General features: G+C 41.7%; 1 protein-coding gene across 3 annotated transcripts in view; it reads right to left on the bottom strand.

The window, feature by feature from the left end:
* The window catches only part of ASAP1 (ArfGAP with SH3 domain, ankyrin repeat and PH domain 1), a 149430-nt gene that overhangs the window by 17121 nt on the left and 110342 nt on the right, over window positions 1-21967 (bottom strand). For all 3 annotated transcript variants that reach the window (XM_053395300.1, XM_053395298.1, XM_053395299.1), the window contains 11 exons: window positions 18600-18687; window positions 18216-18264; window positions 13776-13939; window positions 13446-13579; window positions 11023-11114; window positions 8819-9005; window positions 8128-8213; window positions 6601-6716; window positions 5679-5746; window positions 5095-5202; window positions 1050-1281 (listed from right to left, as the gene is read on the bottom strand). In XM_053395300.1, coding sequence (XP_053251275.1) covers window positions 1050-1281; window positions 5095-5202; window positions 5679-5746; window positions 6601-6716; window positions 8128-8213; window positions 8819-9005; window positions 11023-11114; window positions 13446-13579; window positions 13776-13939; window positions 18216-18264; window positions 18600-18687 — 1324 coding nt within the window. The remainder of the gene's footprint in view (window positions 1-1049; window positions 1282-5094; window positions 5203-5678; window positions 5747-6600; window positions 6717-8127; window positions 8214-8818; window positions 9006-11022; window positions 11115-13445; window positions 13580-13775; window positions 13940-18215; window positions 18265-18599; window positions 18688-21967) is intronic.

Genomic DNA, 21967 nt, shown 5'->3' with positions numbered 1-21967 from the left:
GAATAAATAGCGCAACACACAAAACAGCATAGAATCAAATGTCTACACAAGTAGAGGTGGATGAAGATTACAACAATAATTCATATAAACCTTCTTACATGCCCAGTAATACTTCTGTGCAAAATGAGTCTGGATGAAGCCCAACAGAGGTTAATGGGGCTCCCTTCAAGCTAACTGTGTATAGGATTGCAGCTTTAGTCAAACCACGCCAACTGGTTTGCTGCCATAGCTCCAAAGATGCTTGACAACTTAAAGCAGCAAAGCATCTGCTTTGGTAGATACAGGCTCCAGTGGGTGATATTTCTCCAGACTCAGGAAAATAGCTAGTGAAGAAACTCTTTGCTATGCAAAAATGTGCTCCGAATTAGTCATGTGGCTGATCCCAGCCAACTGAGGGTTATATAGTAGAAAGAATGATGCCTCAATACTACATAGCCAAGGAGATTTGAATATCCACAGATGTCATTGGAGGCAATCCTGAAATAGGTTAATTCCTGCATACCCCACCCCCCTTCAAAGCACTGAAAAATCACCGGAATGTAGCGACAGAGCACCATGGGCAAGGAAAGCTTTAATTTAGCTAAAGCCGTTTGCAAAAAGTCACCTTCTCCCTTTCAGTTCAGTCCTAGTTTTATTCTAACTTTCTGGAGAACCGCTTGGTTACCTGCTCATCTTTGCTCTACTAGAAATGGAATATTTTACTTGATTGTTTCCACCATGGTCTGGATTAGGTGGGGTGATCTGATGGAGAGTCTGATGTACTTATCTCGTCAAGACTTAGTCAATTTAGCATTAGAACTGTGGGCAGAATGAGCATTAACCAAACCTTACTCAAGGCAACTGTTTCTTAAAGTTAAGCAAGCACATGAGCACTGCTGGATACTTGGTGCTTTAACAAAAGAGGTTTATAATAGCCTTCAAAGTATTATTGTCCATTTGTGAAAGAAAATTATAAACCTTCCGTTTGAGCCCTGAAAACATTTCTAAAAAGGAAAATCCCAGTTAACCACAAAAGTTTTACAACAAGTGTTTGGTATTGAATAACATACCTTTACCAGAATTTCTAGGAGGGAGCGGAGGGGCATCTACTCCTGTCGGAGAAGTTGCGGAGTCTATGCTTGCGGAGACAAAAATCTGATTGGGGAAGGCTCCATAGGAGAGTCGCTGTTTGTCCCTTGGCGTGCTAAGACCAGGGAGAGCCATTTTGTCTTGGGGAGAAGTACTGGAGGAGTGACAAAAGCTCTGGGGTCTTGGAGAACGCTCCTTCTTTATCGGACTAGGCTGTGGGGAAATTTAATAGACTCATTAGAATTGTGCACCATCCAGTTGTTGTTGTTGTTTTAAGGGTAATGCTGATGAAAGAGAAAGAACTATTACACAAACATATATCTGTGCTTCTCAGACTTTGCAATCCCTCTGACCAGTAGGCAGCACTATACAATTTGGCTTCAGTTGACTCTTACCTAGCAGACAACCCAAAATCAATCTCCAGCTTCACTAATATACGGACTGCCATGTTTCTCTTTACTTCGGGCTTTCTGTCTAACCAGGAAACTGTCTTTCGCTTAAGGCCTGAGACAGATGTGGGTAACTGTAGGCCTTTATGTTTTCAAAAATGGTGATCTGTTCAAAAAGAAAAAAAGAAGAAAGGGGGATCTGCCACTGCTTCTTTGTCCCAGAATATTAGGTGTAACCTGATACCTTCGGCACCTAGCAGAGATTAATTCACTCAGTTCCCAATCTCAGTTAGGTGACTAAATGCAGACCTCATGGTCACAATGTTCAGCCTTATTTTGTACTTTTTATACTTCTGGGTACCCCCTCACTCATCTTCCCACCTCCTCCTTTTTGTAATATCCAACCTGACGAAGAATTCGGGAGTGCCAGAAAGCCTGCTCATTATTTTATGTCATTTTGGTTGGTCCCTAATGTGGATTTTGGGCTTTTTTCATAAGGACCAACATGGTTCCCTCTTTGTTTGTCTGTTTTAGAAATATATGAATACCGCAGTACCTCGGGTTACAAACACCTCGGGTTACAGACTCCGCTAACCCGGAAGTAGTACCTTGGGTTAAGAATTTTACCTCAGGATGAGAACAGAAATCACGTACCAGTGGCAGCAGGAGGCCCCATTAGCTAAAGTGGTACCTCAGGTTAAGAACGGTTTCAGGTTAAGAACGGACCTCCGGAATGATTTAAGTTTGTAACCAGAGGTACCACTGTACTGTTAACACAGATGCAAAAAGTTGCCAAGGAAGAAATTGAAAAAAGTTCATGCAACCCAACGATATACAGTGGCACCTCGGGTTAAGTACTTAATTCGTTCTGGAGGTCCGTTCTTAAGCTGAAACTGTTCTTAACCTGAAGCACCACTTTAGCTAATGGGGCCTCCCGCTGCTGCTGCACGATTTCTGTTCTCATCCTGAAGCAAAGTTCTTAACCCGAGGTACTATTTCTGGGTTAGCGGAGTCTGTAACCTGAAGCGTCTGTAATCCGAAGTGTATGTAACCTGAAGCGTATGCAGCCTGAGGTACCACGGTATAAATTGATCTCCTGTGTACTTAAGAATATCAGTGTTAAATGTACACACACAGCTTTGCAGTATACTTTCCATTATGTGAGCAAACCTGCTCCCAACAGCAGAAAAGAAATTCTCTAAAACCACTTGGTGAAACAAGTTGTAGCATAATGTTCAAACTTGAACAAAATATAGCTCTGTTTATTAACTATGCAGTTCTGTTTGTTTGTACATAGCTTTGCAACATATATAATGGAGCATGAACATTTTTTAAAAGATGAGAAAGAGCTTTTGGTGGACGAAGCTTTTGGTGGAGGAATTTGTCAGAGAAGGAGCTAATGAGATATAGTGCTTAACGTCCATAGGAAAATGTGTATTTTGAACCCTATGGGGGAGATGCTGTTTCTACTCCAAATTGTGTACCACTACTGCAGGTTTCAAATTTTAGGTTTAGATCCTTATGAGGAGAGGGAGCAATTGGAAGGAGAAAATTGGAAGGAGAAAAGTACAAGGAGGGTTAAGCACTCCCCTCCCACTTCTCTGCTCTGAGGGTTGGATCCAAAGTTTGTTCATTCCATTATTTCAAAAAAGAAATAAAAGGGGGAAAGTGTACAGCAGGATTCTATTATATATGTCTGCACATGGTGTAGCTTGCTTCTAAGTCCCAGTAACTTGTTGACAGTTTTAGTTAAAGACTCTCCTCCCTGGAAGAGAGGGGAGTGGTTGTGGGCGGGAGCCCAAGCTCCGCCCCTAGCAGGGGGCGTTAGCCCCCTGCCACCCCCACTCACCTGGCTGGCGCCTACGCCCATCGGCAGGCACCCAACCAGGTGCCTCCGAGGGGGCGTTTACAGCAGCCTATATGCTGCGGCGCCAGCCCCTCCTCGGCCTCACTCTCCATCGTCCCGTCGCGAGTCACCCACCCTCCACTCCCTTTGAGCTCAGGGTCTAGGTTTTTTGGCCTTGCTATGGACCTTAGGTTGGTCGCCCCGGTTGTCTGGGGGGCCGTGAAGGAATTTTTCCATTTGGCATTAGGCTTTTTTGGTTTTTTCGCCTACCTCGTAGCAATCGTCACAACTTTTGTGGTATTGGTGGGTAGGTTAGGCATTGGAAAAATGTGTTGTGGTGTCGAAGAGCTAGGTGTGGCCATCGCCTATGCCTTCAATTTTTTGGGTATTCCGTTAAAGGAATCTGGCGGTCGTGTATTCTGTCCGATGCCTGCTTGGCGGGAGGCCATGGCACGACCCTCGGTGACATCAGGGGAGAGCCTATAGTTGGGTTAGCATCAACAGGCTCCACCTACTGGTGAATAAACCCTCCTTGTTTTAGACATCCAATGCCTAAGCCAATACCTTTTCACTGCTGTAATCAATAAAGTTGTGGCCTTTTCTTGCCCATTAACCTTATACCACGTGTCCTTGTGTATTCTTTCCACATTGCGGGGGTCGGGTCCTCGAACCACAAATAGCTATTCTGTATCTGAGAACAAATTTTGTATGATTCGTTGAATGCCAGGTAAATGTTTTAGTCTCTTCCAGTCCTTAGATCTCTGGTATCTTCAATATGTCTATAGACCTCTCAAGGGCTTGAGAGTTTCCCCCATTTTGTGTTAGTCATTTGTTCTATATTTTATGATTTTGTGATGGCTTAATGATTTTATTGTACGCTGTCTTGATATTTTTCTTCATCAGATGGTGGTATATAAATGTTCTTATAAATGAATTAAACAGAGTGGCTGGGGAAACCCAGTCAGATGGGCAGGGTATAAATAAATAAATTAATAATAATAATAATAATAATAATAATAATTGTAGGTCTGAAACCTTCCATGGCCCACTAGTTAAAAGCTTCTTTATGGCCAAACTAGCACCTGATGTTGTGTGATGTCAGGTTGTTCAACTTTGAACCTGCGGCTTGCAAAGGAAGAATCAGGAGCAGCCTTAGAATATACTCTCAATTCTTTCTTGACAATATGATGTCATGCAATGGAAGAGGTGAGCATAGTTTGGGTCACACCATGCTGTAGCTTAAATAGAGAAGCCTGGCAGGCTGGAGATTCCCCACCACTGATTTACAAATTATTGAAAATATCTATTTGTGAGATTAAGATCAGTTACTAATCCATACACTACATAACACTGGTTTAATGCAATTATAGCTACTCTTTTCTAACATGTTGATTGTTCTCCACAGCTCCTGGAGAAGCTTAGCATTCCTTCAGCAACGTTTTCGGACTCAAACTCGGCTTCTAAACTTCCTCCTTCTGCACTCCTCCATGCAGCACGAACCATCTATTCCCAGACAAGCACATTAAGACTCTCACACAACTGCCTACGTGCAGCCTACTTATATATGTAAAGAACAATTGATTAGAACAGTGATTCAATATTAATGAAAGTAGAAGAGGAACAAGTAGAACTCCTCTTAAAAACAATAGACGGAGAGAAATTATTAGATCAAAGCAACAGCTCTTACAGAGCTTCAGACTTCAGAGACCAGGGAGGAATGATGGGTGCACTAAGAGTGCAGTCACCCCCAAAATTCAATGTGTAATACTTTGATCCAAGACTATTCCTTACCTTGTCATCCAAGTCATCATCGCTTTCATCCATTTCTTCCTGCCGAAGATTCCACTCATACTCTACGTGTACATGTGGATTTAGCTTTCCTGCTTTGGCCTGAGAAAGCTGAAAAGACATGCATTTTGGAAATGTTAATCTTACCTCTTTAAAGAAAGACTAATTGTGTCCTTTCCAGGGGCAATTTTACCATGGCTTGACTTGGTAAACAGCAAGCAGAAAACCCTAAATTCTTGTTTTCAGAGTCTGCTTTAAAAAATAAAAGACCCAGAACCCTGTGATTTGGACTAGGCCTACAGGCTTGGTTACAGAGTCACCCTTCTGTGAGTGGAGTTGGTCTGGGAGGCCAGCAGAGGCTGCCACTCACAAAAGGGAGACAAGGAGTTAACTTTTGTTGACACCCCCATTTCCTCCCATGCTGTACAGAGAGTTCTCCAACTGGTGAAAACCACCCTGCTCTCCCATGAGCAGAACTTCACTAATAGGATCTATGGAACCATTCTACTGAATGATTAGAGGAATTTTCAGACCCTTTCCCCTCTCATTTCCATTTGTGTAACATAGCATTCCCCCCAGCCCCTTACCAAGTCTTCACACTGGATAGATTTCAATCTCTTTGCTGTGTCCAGAGCAGTCTCTCCAGTTTGGTTTACTAGAAAATGGAAATATGATATTAAATAGTCAAACAGTGCTGCAAAAAATATAATAAATCCAGGACTCTATATTTTAAAAATAGAATATGAAAACCAAGCTATTGATATGCACAACAAGAATGATCTTGGAGAACAGCAGAACCCACTGAACAATGGGAACAATTCAAGCTTATGAAATTACCACAGTTCAGAACTAAGGAATTCAGTTTTAGCTAGATTGTTGTACAGAATGAAAGGGGGTTTATTGCTTTTCTTCTGGAAGCAATGTTGATGTGCAGTGGTTAGCAGCTGAGAGCTAGGTACTAGAAGCAAAAGAATGATATGGGGATCCTGGAGTGCTCTATTCTTGCCGGATCCTGGAAATGCTCTTTATTTTGGGAGTACTACAATGACACCCCAACTATTACTTCTCAGTTGTAAAGCTGTATAGTTATGAATCTTCAGAGAGTCCAAAGGCTCAGAAGGAACATTTTAAAAAATGTAAGCTGAAATTGTAAACGTTACTCTGAATTTTCACTATCTGTGAAAGCAGGAGCAAAGCAGTATCTCATTTTAACAAGTTAACATCAAAGGCAATATAACTGAGTCAAATGATCAAAGGTGCATTTGAAATATGAGAAAAATGCAAATCAGGAACCACCAAGGGATTTGCACCAAGGGCTTTTTTTTAATTACGCGAGGAAGATTTTTTTTAATTACTTCAAGTCTGTGTCTAAGTTAAACAATTTCCTTCTTGGTCAGCTACACTTTTTCTTGGGTAGTGAACTATTCACACCCCCATTTAAAGATTTTATCCTTTAAAACCTTTCTGTATGGAATACTGAAAATATTCTGAAGCTACAGACTTGCTCACCTATATCTATAGTTGGCTTCCCCTTCAAAAGCAATTTCAAACATTCAGGCTTATTATATATACTGCAGTAGTGCAGAACCGTATTCCCCAATGCTGTCTGTTTATCCAGGTTTCCACTAAAAAGCAAAGGGAAAAAACAACATTAGTGGTTTTTAACAAATAATTCATATTGTGTTTGTTGTGTGCTCTGCATGCAAGTGCACACACATGAATGTATATTATTCTATATTGACAAAAGCATTTAACAAGGGGGGGGGGAATAGTGATAGATCTTCGGACCCTTTCAGTACTTGGAGTACCCTTTGGGGGTACTCAAAGGTACTCCAATATTGAAGTACTTCAATAATAGAAGCCGTCCTGTTCCCCCATCTTATCTGTAATATATCTCTAGCATGCAAGTTTTCTATAATGTGAAATACTATGATAAGCAATCTTTTTGCCCCCACACCCTGCCCCAAATTTGACAGACTTGGGTGTATTGCTATTCCCCTCCACAAATACAAAAACAAAAACAACTTGTGGCAGCTTCTAGAAAAAGGTTAAGCTAAACCTTGTGGTGGCAGGATAAGCAGTCAAGGTTGCTCATACAATGGTACCTTGGTTGTTGAACTTAATCCATTCCGAGAGTCCGTTCGACTCCCGAAACTATTCGAAAAACAAGTCACAGCTTCCGATTGGCTGCAGGAGCTTCCTGCACTCAATCAGAAGCTGCGTCAGCCGCTTCGGACATTCGGCTTCCAAAGAACGTTTGAAAACCTGAACACTTACTTCCGGGTTTTCGGTGTTTGGGAGCCAAAATGTATGCGTACCAAGACATACAAGAACCAAGGTATGACTGTATTCAGAAATTGTTACAAGAGCAGGAAGGTGGAGATTTGAGGCCATGTCAGAGCCCAAAAGAGAGAGAGAGAGGTGGTGACGAGTGCATGTGGCAGAATGTGTGATGCATGATGGAGCAAAAGAAAATAAATTCCAACTTTACATCGATACATTCTGAACTGGTGGTGAACAGTTTGTTTTGGAGCTGTGCTAGATAGCTCCATTAAAATATCAAATGGGGGCCAAATTTAAAGTACTGGAACATTCATTAATCATCATCATCATCATCATCATCATCATCATCATCATCATTTCACTCTCCCTCTCTCTCACACACACAAACAAAAAACCCACAAATGCGTTGAGTGTGCCTGCAGCACAAGGAAAGTGGGCTGGCCTAGTCCTTTCCATACTATTTTCCCACCAGAAGCCCCCGAAATGCTGGCATTTCTGCTGATTGAAAATAACTTCGGGGGGCAACCTGGGGTGTTTTATGGCAGGAAAACAATGTTGGGAAGATGGGCCCCTGTATGGCTGCTTTTTGTAAAAAGAAGAAAAAGCGAGTTGCCCGTTTTAAGTGTAGTTAACCCTTGGTGTGATAGCTGCATGACTTTTCTTAACTGGAGTATCAGGCGTAATTAGCTTTTCAAAGTCTGGTGGAAACTGATTTTTATGTTTGCAGCCAAGAGTCAAGTAGGTGGCCTTTACCAGTTTTGTACCAGGAAGTCAACCAGGTGGAGTGAGGTCTGGTCAGCAGTCCGGACTGCTAAATGAAGGGCTGTTTCACCCGGCTCCTAAGGATAGGGGAAAAAATGGTTGCAGGATTAAAGATTCTCAGGTTCATTCCAACTGGGTAAAAATGTTATGACACAAATTATTTCTCCCAGCCAGAACACATTAAAGCCATTCACAGAATTACTACATCAAAAGTGGAGTAGATACAACGAGCTACTAATCTCATGCGTGCACAAGAATTTGTTAAAATTTAATGTAAATTTTCCTCTGGACAAAATAATATTCAGTATAATAGAAACATGTGCCAAGGTGAGTTGCATAGCTGATCCTTATTAGCTATTGTTCTGCTGCATGTTATCTATTTACAGTGGTACCTTGGTTTACAACCATAATCCGTTCCGGAGGTCCGTTTGTAAACCAAAACAGGTTGTAACACAAGGTGCGCTTTCGCCAATGCGGCCTCCAAATTTTTTTTGTTCGTAATCCCCCCAAAATGGGTTGTGATCCAAAAAAAGGTTGCAAACCAGGACACGCACTTCCGGGTTTGACGTGTTTGTAATCCAAAATGTATGCAAACAAAGACGTATGCAAACCAAGGTACCACTGTATAGTGTTATGTGTTGTTATAATGCTCATACCTTTCATATTTTGACTAGTATCTTACCTGTCCAGTCTCTAGCAGTGGCTCCATTAGTTCGACCCCTTCTGCATAGACTTGGAGTAGTGCAAGTAAATCCCTGGATTTAACAGCCTCAAGTAGTTTATTCAGTTTAGCTGCTGCAGATGCACAAGTCTTTCTGGAGAACTTATGATCCACATACTTAGCAGTAATAAATTCTTTACGTGCAGTCCTGAAAATGGGGAAAATATTACTAGAAGTCCCATAGGAATTAGCAGAATGCTTTAAAAAAAACCAACAATGAAATTTAATTTTGTATTTAAGGCCACAAATTCAATTTAAAGCATTTAAAAAGGTATTCCTTATCTGAACAATTTAACAGTAACTTGTTCACCTATTATTCTCTAAAGAGACTATAGTTTGCTCGATGCTTTTACAAAAAAGCCCTCTAAATCAAAAATTGCCCCCCGCACCAAGTCCTATGTATTATAAATGTCCAAGTTCCAGTTTGGTCTAGAAATGCTAACCAAAACATATTAACTAAAAGTATTTTTTGTGTAAGCAGGCTATGTGTTAAAATTCTGAGATAACTAGCTTATATTTTTAAAGCGTATTTTCAAACCCTCAAAACTATGAAGAACATCTTAAGACGATTGCATGGAGTGTCCTAGGCAACATTTCCTAAATTGACCCAATGAGGCAAATGTGACTGGTCCCCAGGTACTCCCAAATCCATGTAACATTCCTCTTTCAAGACCAGATTATGGCAGGTAAGCATATGTAATTGTCCAAACGCCACACAGAAAGTGATAGCTTGAAACTGCAGGAGGGGATGAGCCAAAAGATGAAAGAGAGAAGTAAAACTAAAGAATGAAAGAGAGCATGGAATCATTAAGGGCAGAAGAGGATCAGAATTGGTTAAGAGAGTAACTGGAGAATAGGAGGTAGCCACACAATGGCACTCTTTTTTAAAAAAAATCCAATTAGATGGGCCTGAAGTGGTGCTGTAGGCAGAAACGCAGCTCAGGAAGTAAACAAAAAGGGACGTAATTTGCTGCATTTTGTCATCACAAGATATCATTCAGAAAGTGTGTACAGTGGTGCCCCGCAAGACGAATGCCTCGCAAGACAGAAAACCCGCTAGACGAAAGGGTTTTCTGTTTTGGAGGCGCTTCGCAAGACGAATTTCCCTATGGGCTTGCTTCGCAAGACGAAAATGTCTTGCGAGTCTTGCCATTTTTTCCCCGCTTCCCCCCCCTTTCTCAAAGCCGCTAAGCCGCTAATAGCCTTTTAGCAGCTTAGCCGCTAAGCCTTTAATAGCCGCTAAGCCGCTAAACCGCTAATAGCGCTTAGCCGCTAATGGGGTTGCTTCGCAAGACGAAAAAACCGCTAGACGAAGAGAATCCAGGAACGGATTCTTTTTGTCTTGCGAGGCACCACTGTATTATTAGATTTTTACCAGCAGGCTAATAAAAATGTCAGCTTGTAAATCTTGCATGAAAGTTTGATCTTTTCTTTTCACAAATCATTCAAAATAATCGAACAACAATAACAAGACTAGCTGTGCAACAATTTCCGCCCAGAACCACTGGGTTGGGAACATGAACAAAACTTTAGAAATTCACTGCAATTTGTTGAGGAAAATGCATTAAACTATGAAGCGATGGTACTAGATCAGGCATAGGCAAACTTGGCCCTCCAAATGTTTTGAGGCTACAATTCCCATCATCCCTGACCACTGGTCCTGTTAGCTAGTGATGATGGGAGTTGTAGTCCCAAAACATCTTGAGGGCCGAGTTTGCCTTTGCCTGAACTAGAGGACAATAAAAGGATTAGCTTAAAGCATCTAAGAGCAAATTCAATCATTTGTTTGCAAACTTGCAATGTCTTAATTGGTAGCAAAAAGGTCTGTCAGCCATGTGAAAACTGCACCTCTATTAGCAAGCTCAGAATCAAAAAAAGTCTTTTATTTTCAGTGTGCATGCAGAAATGGGACAAAATTTTATTGTGGGGAAAGAAATCTCTGCCCTAGCTCTGAACTTGTGGTCCAAGCAAGGCCAGGTACAAGAGGCAATCCACAGGTTTTCCCCATCAATTCTTTCACATTACCCATCTGAAAAGTTGCTCAACATTTGCTGCTTCTCAAGAAAATTAATGTATTGGCTTTGCTTTATCAGAGTCTCTCTAGGTCCATGAAACAAGACGTATATTAATTTTGTCCGCATACAATACTTTTCCCCATGACTTACATATCACTTGATGGAGTAGGTTTTGGAGAAGGACTTGGTAAATTCCCCTCCATAATTTCATTAAAACTATTGTTTCCAATGTTCTTGGCCAGCTGTGGAAGATACAGAACAAGAATATTCATCTAAAGACTTTTAATGCGTAGCATTTGAAGTATACTGCATTTTCAAAGACACAGCCAGATAACCCCTCCCCGCAGAACAGCATAGGCCTTCTGAGAAACCTTTTCCTTAGAAATTGTAGTCTGCCATTACCAAACATTTTGCACTCAAGCAAATACAGTGGACGCTCGGGTTGCGAATGCATGTTTGCAACCCGTAGCGTTCGCAACCCGCACATCTGCACGTTGCGATTTGGCACTTCTGCGCATGCACAAAGCATGATTTAGGGCTTCTGCACATGCACCAAAACCCGGAAGCAACCCGAAATCGCGCAACCTGAAGCATCTGTAACCCGAGGTATGACTGTAGTACAAAAATCAAGATACCCACCAGAACTGAACACCAGAACTGAAAAAATAACATGGTAGTACTATCAGGGATATAGGAAACTGCCTTGCAGTGGGAGAACAGAGAAGCAGAGCTCACTTCATCAGCTCTGCTGTGTCAGGCCAGCTCCATTACGCTTCTGCTCCCACAACTGGTTCACCTGGGAGCAGCCATTCTAACCGACTGCCACAGTAGGAGATAGGAAGCAGGGCTCATTGAGTCAGCTTTGCTCGAGGGCCCAGCTCCATCGGGCACCTCCTGCCCCTGAACTGTGCCAGCTGGTCATTACAGGAACTGTTTAGACACTGGTGTTGGAGTTTTGATTTCCCTCTTCCCTCTTCCATCCCTCACTGGATGCCAGAAGCATGAGTTTAACTCATGGGTAGCATCTGATTTATGACTGATGGATTGATTTAAAATAGAAATGTTTAATGACACTGGTATTTTGTGATCTTTCACGGCTTATAAATATTACTATTTATAAATCTTATAAATCTCCTGGTATGCCCCACAGAGAAACTTACGGTCTTCAAATAAAAACATCTTGAAGGTCCCAGGCCACAGAAAAGTTAGGCTGGCCTCAACTAGAGCCAGGGCTTTTTTGGCTGTGGCTCCGATCTGCTGGAACACTCTGTCACAAGAGATCAGGGCCCTGCGGGACTTGACATCTTTCCGCAGGGCCTGCAAGACAGAACTGTTCCACCAGGCCTTTGGCCAGGGCACAGCCTGACTCCCTCCCTCGGCAATCTTCGCGGAGCTCTGGCCCAATGGTTGCCAGTGGCTTGAATTAATTAATTTTATAACGAATGATTTTAGAATGTTGTTTATGCTGTACTTTTGTACTGTTTTATTGTTGTTAGCCGCCCTGAGACCGGCTTCGGCTGGGGAGGGCGGGATATAAATAAAATTTATTATTATTATTACTAATTGAAAAAACCCCAATCATTTGCCTGATCTTTATAGGGACTGATCTGTCTGGAACCGGAATTTGATAGTGTAAAATCAGAGGGCTGAAGCATGCAGAAGTATGGCTAATCACATATTGGAGATGCTTGGGAGAATGGAGGATCTACCATGGGGTAGGAGGGATATTATTTCAGGGCATAGATAATGGAAAAATTCTGAGGTTCTCAAGAAAGCTCACTTATGCCACTCAGGCAACAGTAACAAAGAAACTGAGGAGGGTACCTCAGATCTCTCCCTGAGCTATCAGAGAAAAGGGAGTAAGTTCCCTGCACAAGGTGATGAAGGGCTGTGGATCTAGATCAGCCTTTCTCAACCTGCAGGCACAGATCTCTTGCATGTGACAGAATAAAAGATTCTGCCTGGAGAGTAGTTGTGAAATACATCCATGCAAACAAGTCTATATGAATAGAATAGTCAAAGACATATCCAAAGTCCCATTCCCTCCTGGTCCTTTCCCCCTTATATGTCATGTTATTTTAGGCCAGGCATAGGAAAACTCGGCCCTCCAGATGCTTTGGGACTACAATTCCCATCATCCCTGACGACTGGTCCTGTTAGCTAGGTATCATGGGAGTTGTAGTCTCAAAACATCTGGAGGGCCGAGTTTGCCTATGTCTATTTCAGGCTGTAAACCTGTAGGTAGGAACTGTTAGGAACTGTTTTGTCTTGACTGTATATAAGCCCGTCTGGAAGCAACATTATATATATATATATATATATATATATATATATATATATATATATATATGTGTGTGTGTGTGTGTGTGTGTGTATATAAAAAAAAATATCAAGCCAGGCCACTGGTCCATCTGGTTTCAGATAGAAGTCTTTCCTAGTCCTGCCTGGAGATGCCGGGGACCTTCTGTATGCAAAACATGCACACTGCCATTTCCACATCCTTGTAACATTATGCTTAGCAATAACTGCCCAGATATGTTAATTCTAAGCCTGGTGAATTTTATGTTGCTTACCAAGAGTTCAGATGTTCCTAATTTGTCTAGCTCTATAGACTGGATTCGAGAAATATGAACACCCATTTCTCTATGTATTCCGGAGCACTCTATACAGGTTAAAATACCCAGGTTCGTTGAAAGCCATGTTGGATCTGAACAAAAAAACAGAAGAAAAAACAAACAGCATTTTAAAAAGCGTTTTTCTTCTTATAACAGCAGGACAGCTATTGATATTTTATACATCTGTTAAACTTTGAATCTGTGTGACGAATAAATCCCTAGAAATAAAACATTTGGGCAGACAGTTTCCACATTAGGAAAAATATATTTAATGCACGTAAAAAATACCTGGCGATCCACAATCACAGCAGACATCATTTCCAGGAAATCTCTGAATATCATCAATAATGGCTTTTGTAAGATCTTCTAAACTATTTTCCCCTGCACTTTGTTCTCCACGGAATGCCATATTTAAAGCTTCTTCTTTGCTGTTGGTCAATACTGATATCCATCTAATTTAAAATACAAAGAGGTTGTTTTTCAAAGTCTTTTCCCAATGAAAAAAATCTATAAAAGACAATTGTCTGAAGGCAGGAAAGAGCAGAAAATTATAGCACATGCTAATGGTAAACAGTAATCTGAACAGTAGAAAAAGACAACACAATAAATGGAACAGGTTAGAAATAAAACATGTAGGAAAAGTAGTAGAAAATGTGGGGAATATATATTTAGTAAGGACTAAATAAAAAGTCTGACAACATTGTGCAGCAGAATATTAACCACTAAAGTACTGCAGTTATGGAATATGTTAAAAACTCAGATCTTCCGGTTGCTAAACATATGGTGTGTCAGGAGACGCAGTCTTGAAGTAGCAGGAATGCTTGTAACTAAGATTTTATGATGCAAATAACAGTCATTGGGAATAAACCAGTTCATTAACTTGTTAAGGTTAAAGAGATAGTGTCAGGGAACTGACATCAGAGATTAGCGGAGAGGGAAGTCACTCCAATGATGCAGGGGAGGGAACTAGCAAGGAGAGAGAGAGAGCTTCCGCTGGGGAAGGAAACCAAGGTGACACCAGGAAGAAAGGGGAGGCTGAGAGTACTTTGGAGGGAAGGCTCCGAGACTCTTCCAGTGAGATCAGTGGGGAGAGCGCAGGACCTCCGCTTGGCACGCCTACTCTGCGCAGAAGGCTTCCACGCAGAGAAGCTAGGCGGAGACTGGCTGTCAAGGAATTTTTATGTTGGAAGAAGTTCAGGAAACGCCCACTGACGGATTCTGCCAGTGATTGAGACAGTCGCCTTGTAAGGGGCTGTCAAACTATGGAAAGGTTTAGCTATACAATCCGCTTGGAGCAGTTTGGAGTTTTACGCATAAGCAACCCCAATTCCCACTACAGATAGCTAACTTTAATGTTAACTAAACTGTGCCAGCTCTGAGGCTGGTGCAGCAGGGAAGCCCAGATCAGGCCCATGTTATTGGCAGAAGGGCTGGCTCAGGATCCAGTAGATCCTTTGCCAACCCATGCCCCTTTTGGGGGGTTCTTCTGGCTATCACCAGAAGCTTTTGTCTGCCCACCTGTGCAGGTGTGCTAAGGTGCCCCATCAAGCACAGTGGATCAGGGTTTGGATTGCATGGTAACTAACCATACTTAATGGTGTTATATTTTAATTACTATGAATAAATATATTTACTTATATAGGTGGGATCTGCTAGTTTAATAGAAAAGTACATTTGCCAGAGGCATCTGGGCTTGGGCCAGGCTAGGACAAGAGACTGCCAGAAAGAACTGTTGAAATGGGAAAGAATAGGAAACTAATGTACTGGGATACATGAAAAGGAGTACTAAACAAAAGTGTACAAAATCCAAAACATACTCAAGAAGAGCGAGCAAGAATACGTGGACACCAACCTTAGCAAAGTCTGCTAAAACAGACTTGCCACATTTCTCCAACTGAGTAACCCATGGGTAGGCAAACTAAGGCCTGGGGGCCGGATCTGGCCCAATCGCCTTCTAAATCCAGCCTGGGAATCAGTGTGTTTTTAAATGAGTATAATGTGTCCTTTTATTTAAAATGCATCTCTGTGTTATTTGTGGGGCATAGGAATCTGTTCTTTTTTTTCTCCTCCAAAATATAGTCCAGCGCCCCACAAGGTCTGAGGAACAGTGGACCGGCCCCCTGCTGAAAAAGTTTGCTGACCCCTGGTCAGTAACCAGTCCATCCCCAAATTAAAAATCTAACCTCATTTTAATAGGCACATTTTAGCTGCCCTATTACTTTATGAGGTATATCATGAAATGTTTAAAAAACTGAACTCATTTCCAAATAATAATCGAGCATATTGCAAACCAGGTAAACAAAATATCACAAAAGGTACATGATGCCATTTTGTTTCATTTATAAGTAATTGTCTCGAACAAAATAGAGCTGAACAAACAGCACTGCAATTCTCTGTAATGTGTTAAATTTCTGAGACAGAAACGTGCTATTAGTTTTGATTCATTTATTGCTGTTAAATTCACCACGCACCTTAATTTTATTTGGCAAGTCTAAAACGGCCAATGTAGCATCGAAAGTGTTAAACACTGTTCTGAGCAGGAAACACCCACAGCAGATACAGTGGAATGGCCATTACTTTGTTCTGTTGGATTGTGTTATAGCTAATGTGAAATTACACTAGCTTGAGTTTTCATGGCGAGCTGAACAATCTTTTTCTGCTTCTTCTTTGATGGAAATTCTAACTAACAGGTTATTCCCCCTATCTCCTCCCTGTAGCGTCCTCCCCCTCCCTTGCACATTAATCTAGAAGTATGGAAAGAGGAAGTGTAGCCCAAGCTTCCTGTTTCAGAGGGACCACAGAACACAAAAAGCTGTTTCCATGCAAAACTATATATGGACAAAGGGTAGGTGGGCTCAGGCAAGCACAAGCTATGGCATTTTCTCTCTGTATGACTGGAAGAAAGCTGTTTCAGGCCCAGGCTGTCTGTTGCAGCAACCCAAAATGACAGATGACAGAGAATAGGAATCACATGGTGAATTTACACCTTATGAAGTCCCATTTACTAGTCCTAGCCTCGGGGAAAAAGTGGTAACAGTAAAGGCAAAGCGTTAACTCAAAACTGCTCCTGTAAGTACCTGCTTCAGAAGGGTCTACTGCCCATGATACAAGGAAGGTAAAAAGTAAAGGGATCCCTAACCATTAGGTCCAGTGTGGCCGACTCCGGGGTTGCGACACTCATCTCGCTTTATTTTCTGAGGGAGCCGGCGTACAGTTTCCGGGTCATGTGGCCAGCATGACTAAGCTGCTTCTGGCGAACCAGAGCAGTGCACGGAAACACTGTTTACCTTCCCACCGGAGCGGTACCTATTTATCTACTTGCACTTTGACGTGCTTTCGAACTGCTAGGTTGGCAGGAGCAGGGACCCAGTAACGGAAGCTCACCCTGTTGTGGGGATTCAAACCACCGACGTTCTGATCGGCAAGCCCTAGGCTCTGTGGTTTAACCCACAGCGCCACCCGCGTCCCTCACAAGGAAGGAAAGCAGGCATAAAAATGGACAGATGAATGCCAATGAATCAAATCATGTCTGCAGGCCACAGGAGGGGCATGACTCATTTGACATCGGGCTGGGGAAGAATATGATTTCCTACCCCCCCCCTTATGAAATATACAAAAAATCGATCTACTGAAAGTATTTTTAAATTATATGATTCATCCTTTATAGAGTATATATCACTGCAGAGTAACAGGAGAATAAACGTGTGTGCTTCAGTAATGAAATTCAGGTTATTGCCAACATAGTAGGCTATTAAGCATGAGAGGAGAACTTCCCTTTGACAGTACAGATACCAAGTGCTAAACTCTGAAGGGCAATGACGTGAGCCAGTTTATAGCAGTCTATAGCCCACGCACACACTGGCTGCAAATCAGCATCCTAAAAACCGGCTTCTGCAAGCACTGGTGGCAGATCAAGGGCATGAGATAAGCAACAATCTGAAAAACTAGAACAAAGACTAGGGGCTCAGCTATACAGCTGCAAATAAAACATTTTAAGTGTGTTTTAAGTGTAATATAAAATGTGACACTAGATGGCAATGGTGAGCCTTATGGAAAATTCCATGCATTTTTAAAAACCTTTTAAAAAAAAAAAAGCATTTTCAAAACTTTTTTTATACGTGTGTAGATTCCACCCAAGAGAAAAGCTCAGAAAGGGAGGGAACGGGACTTAAAAGCTTTCCACCAACGATTTTATCTCTGGTACTATTGGCAGAGAAACAGAATGGTGTGTTCTACAACTGCATTTATTTTTATTTATTTATTTAATTTATATAAATAACTGAACTGGTAATGAAGGGCTTGGTAAAAGCACAAGGCAATTAACGGAGAGCCTTGAACATCATTTTCTTTATAAAAAAAATCATTAAAATTATGCACAAGCAATAATACGATTTCATACTATGAAAGAAAGCATCAGTACAATCACCTGAGGGGAAAGGGCTATCAAATTCATGACATTATATTCTTAAGGGGATTGGCAGGTGTCAGTGGCAACTCTCCCCTGAAAACCAGTTCTGGTAGAACTGGAAATAGAGTGTGCTGCAATGGGCTGGGTTCTTAGCTTCCTCTGATACAAGGCGTAAAGAGAAAATGGCAAATGTGGCTGGCAAGCAGTTCCCATTGGTTTTCTGCTGGGAGAGGTGCACGTAGTAAGCAATTGCCTCCAGTTTAAAACCAGTTTTGCAAGCAAACATTTTGCACTGAGTCAAGGAACAAAAATATTCTTACGCAACATAGTCTTGCTCGTCCTCTGCCTGAAAATGGTATGTTCTGTTATCTGGAACACAAACACATAAAGAAAATTAATGAACATATGAAATGAATTCTACACTGTGCTTTACATTAGATTATTGAAGCTTTCATGCCTTAAGTTAGCCAAGCCTATTTGGCAACCAAGGACATACGCTGAAATGAATCATCAACCCTTAAAAATATCTACTTCAGAAGACAGCGTTTTGATCACATTAAGAAATATACAAGTTAGCTCACTTATAAGAAGTATCTGGAGGGGCTGATTTCGAAGCAAATATGCAACTTAGAATAACTATGCATGAGAACCCAATTCATATAAATCTACAATACATAGGCTAATTAACTTTACAGATAACATACGTGATATCAGGTCAAATGATTTCTTGTCCTCTGCATTTGGTTTCACCTGGCAGGTTAGCAAATTCAATTTAGCTGGTTGCCTGTTTGACTGAAAGAGAAAAGTTATTTATAGCATTCTTGATTCAGAGACAATATACAGATGTTCCATTTTCTTCCATGCATTTTTATGTTCCTTGTGTGCAGCAACTCATCTACATGCTGAAATATAAGCATATTATGGAACTGAAGAACTGCATATTTGCCATCTCATTCAAACTTCTTTAAAAGAAAATTTATCAGAAGAAAACCTATTTTGATTCAAAACACCGAGTAATCCATTTGTTATGACTTTCTGGCTATGTTATCCCTTATGAATGCTTTAGTTTTCAGTCTCATTCAGCTTGTACCTAACTATAATGTGACATGCAAAAAAGTGTAATCAAGTGCTGATAGCCTCCCACAACCCTAAAAAAACCCTGCCTCCAGAAAGGTTGTTTGGGGTGCAAAAGAGATGAACAGGGAAAGAGAAGAGCCCCTTTTCTCCAAACTGCTGCCTCCCTGGGGATGAAAAAGGAGCCCTAGAGATTCTGCAAAACACATTTGCATGCAGCATGTAGTATACAAAGTAGTGCATATGACGTATTTTGTTAAAGACTGTATAGGAGAAACATCTACCATATCAAGCATCAATGCATTGATCAAACAGTTCTTCAATTTTGTTTTTAGAACTGAATTCAGAAGCTACAGTATATGTATCTACTGGTTTGGCAAGCAAGTTTGAACACATGGGGGGCAATGTCTAGTAAAGATTTGTAAATCAGAAGGAATCAAACTACTGCAATCTTGTCTCACATGCCCAGCAAATGTTTCCCTGGAGCAATTTATATGCCTTCTTTTCACTCCTTCTCTACTTTCCCATACTTGATCAAAAATATGATAATCTCTATCTCGAATTCATGCAGTTTTAGGGTGTGTGTTTTTTTTAAAAAAATCCACAATGACATGAGCAGCAGCTGGTGTTCCCAAATACAGACTTGTGTGACTGTGCAGATTCTAGACCCTCTGAATATAAAGTTTCTATTACATAATGCAGCACTGATCAACACAAAAATAACCTTTTAAAAATGCTTTTGATTGGAAGCATTTCACGGGCTAGGTCAAAGTCTTTGGGTGGTGCCCAAATATTTAGATATTTGGGGATTAACAGGATACTCATTTTCTCTCTTTGTTCTGTCCTAACGTAAGAATACCAGCTCCAGCCTTTCCTGGACGGAAATATTAATAGCTGCAGTGGTCCACGCATTGGCAATCTCACAATTAGGATTACTGAAACGTGCACCACATGGAGCTGTAATGTTTGGTCCAGAAGCTGCAGTTACTGCAAAGCGTTATCTGACTTGTGGCTAAGGTTTCCTTCCTTCAACATGTTATCACCAGTGCTGAGGGAACCACACTCACTGCCAATATGTCAGGGGCCAAATTTATGGTTTTATCGTTAGTGCACAAAGCCCTATACAATTTGGGACTAAGATATCGGAGGGGTCCTCTCTCTGTATCTGCCCATTCGCTATACAGGCAACTCCCCATTTATGCAGGGGTTACGTTCTGAGCCACCGCAAGTGTCAGTGAAACTGTGTATGTTTGAAACGCCACTGGGAAAGTCTGCAAACATCACAATTGCTCCCTCCAAACTTCATTGCTCAAACTCTCCGTAGGTCTCAAAGGCTAGTGCAAGGGCTCCTGCAACTAACTGCACTTGCAAAGGTTTGCGGGACTGTTAGGTGCAGTCTGAGTGCCCCCCCCCTTTCTGGGCTTTTCTAGGGCCATTTATCCATTTTTAAAGTAACTTCCGGGTCTGGCGTGATGCATAGAGTCGCATGTCAGTTGGTCATTGCCTGTAATCTTCTGCAAAAGCCCTCTATGTTGTGCCACGTTTGACGGAGGTTCATTCCATGGTAGCTTAGACTGGGTCCTTCAGAACAGTACCACCTATCCTGCTGATTACACCGCCCACTGAAGTTAAGGCAGACTCCAACGATGTAACAAATTTCACTGGATGCCCGAAGGATGAGTTTAACTCATGGGTAGCATCTGATTTAAGATGCTATCTATTTATTTATTGAAAATAGAATGTTGTATGACACAGATATTTTGTGATCTTTTGCTGCTTATAAATATTACTAATATGTTGTTGTTTAGTCGTTTAGTCGTGTCCGACTCTTCGTGACCCCATGGACCAGAGCACGCCAGGCACCTCTGTCTTTCACTGCCTCCCGCAGTTTGGACAGACTCATGTTTGTAGCTTCGAGAACACTGTCCAACCATCTCGTCCTCTGTCGCCCCCTTCTCCTTGTGCCCTCCATCTTTCCCAGCATCAGTGTCTTCTCCAGGGAGTCTTCTCTTCTCATGAGGTGGCCAAAGTACTGGAGCCTCAGCTTCACGATCTGTCCTTCCAGTGAGCACTCAGGGCTGATTTCCTTAAGAATGGATGCGTTTGATCTTCTTGCAGTCCATGGGACTCTCAAGAGTCTTCTCCAGCACCATAATTCAAAAGCATCAATTCTTCGGCGATCAGCCTTCTTTATGGTCCAGCTCTCACTTCCATACATCACTACTGGGAAAACCATGGCTTTAACTATACGGACCTTTGTTGGCAAGGTGACATCTCTACTTCTCAATATGCTGTCTAGGCCTGTCATTGCCCTTCTCCCAAGAAGCAGGCGTCTTTTAATTTCGTGGCTGCTGTCACCATCTGCAGTGATCATGGAGCCCAAGAAAGTAAAATCTCTCACTGCCTCCATTTCTTCCCCTTCTATTTGCCAGGAGGTGATGGGACCAGTGGCCATGATCTTCGTTTTTTTGATGTTGAGCCTCAGACCATATTTTGCGCTCTCCTCTTTCACTTTCATTAAAAGGTTCTTTAATTCCTCCTCACTTTCTGCCATCAAGGTTGTGTCATCTGCATATCTGAGGTTGTTGATATTTCTTCCGGCAATCTTAATTCCAGCTTGGGATTCAAAATATTACTAATATATATATATATATATATATATATATATATATATATATATATATATACACACACACACACACACACACACACACACACACACACACACCAATCATTTGCCTGATCCTTATAGGGACTGATCTGTCTGGAACCGGAATTTGATAGTGTAAAATCAGAGGGCTGAAGTATGGCTAATCACAAAACGGAGATGCTTGGGAGAATGGAGGATCTACCATGGGATATGAGAGATATTATTTCAGGGCATAAAGGGTAAAGGGACCCCTGACCATTAGGTCCAGTTGTGACCGACTCTGGGGTCCCAGAGCTCATCTTGCTTTATTGGCCGAGGGAGCCGGCGTACAGCTTCCGGGTCATGTGG

The sequence above is a fragment of the Podarcis raffonei genome, chromosome 7 (assembly GCF_027172205.1).
Source record: "Podarcis raffonei isolate rPodRaf1 chromosome 7, rPodRaf1.pri, whole genome shotgun sequence".
NCBI classification, from domain to species: Eukaryota; Metazoa; Chordata; class Lepidosauria; order Squamata; family Lacertidae; genus Podarcis; species Podarcis raffonei.
The sequence above is the reverse complement of the archived record's forward strand: the minus strand, read 5'-3'. Positions and strand labels throughout refer to the sequence as shown.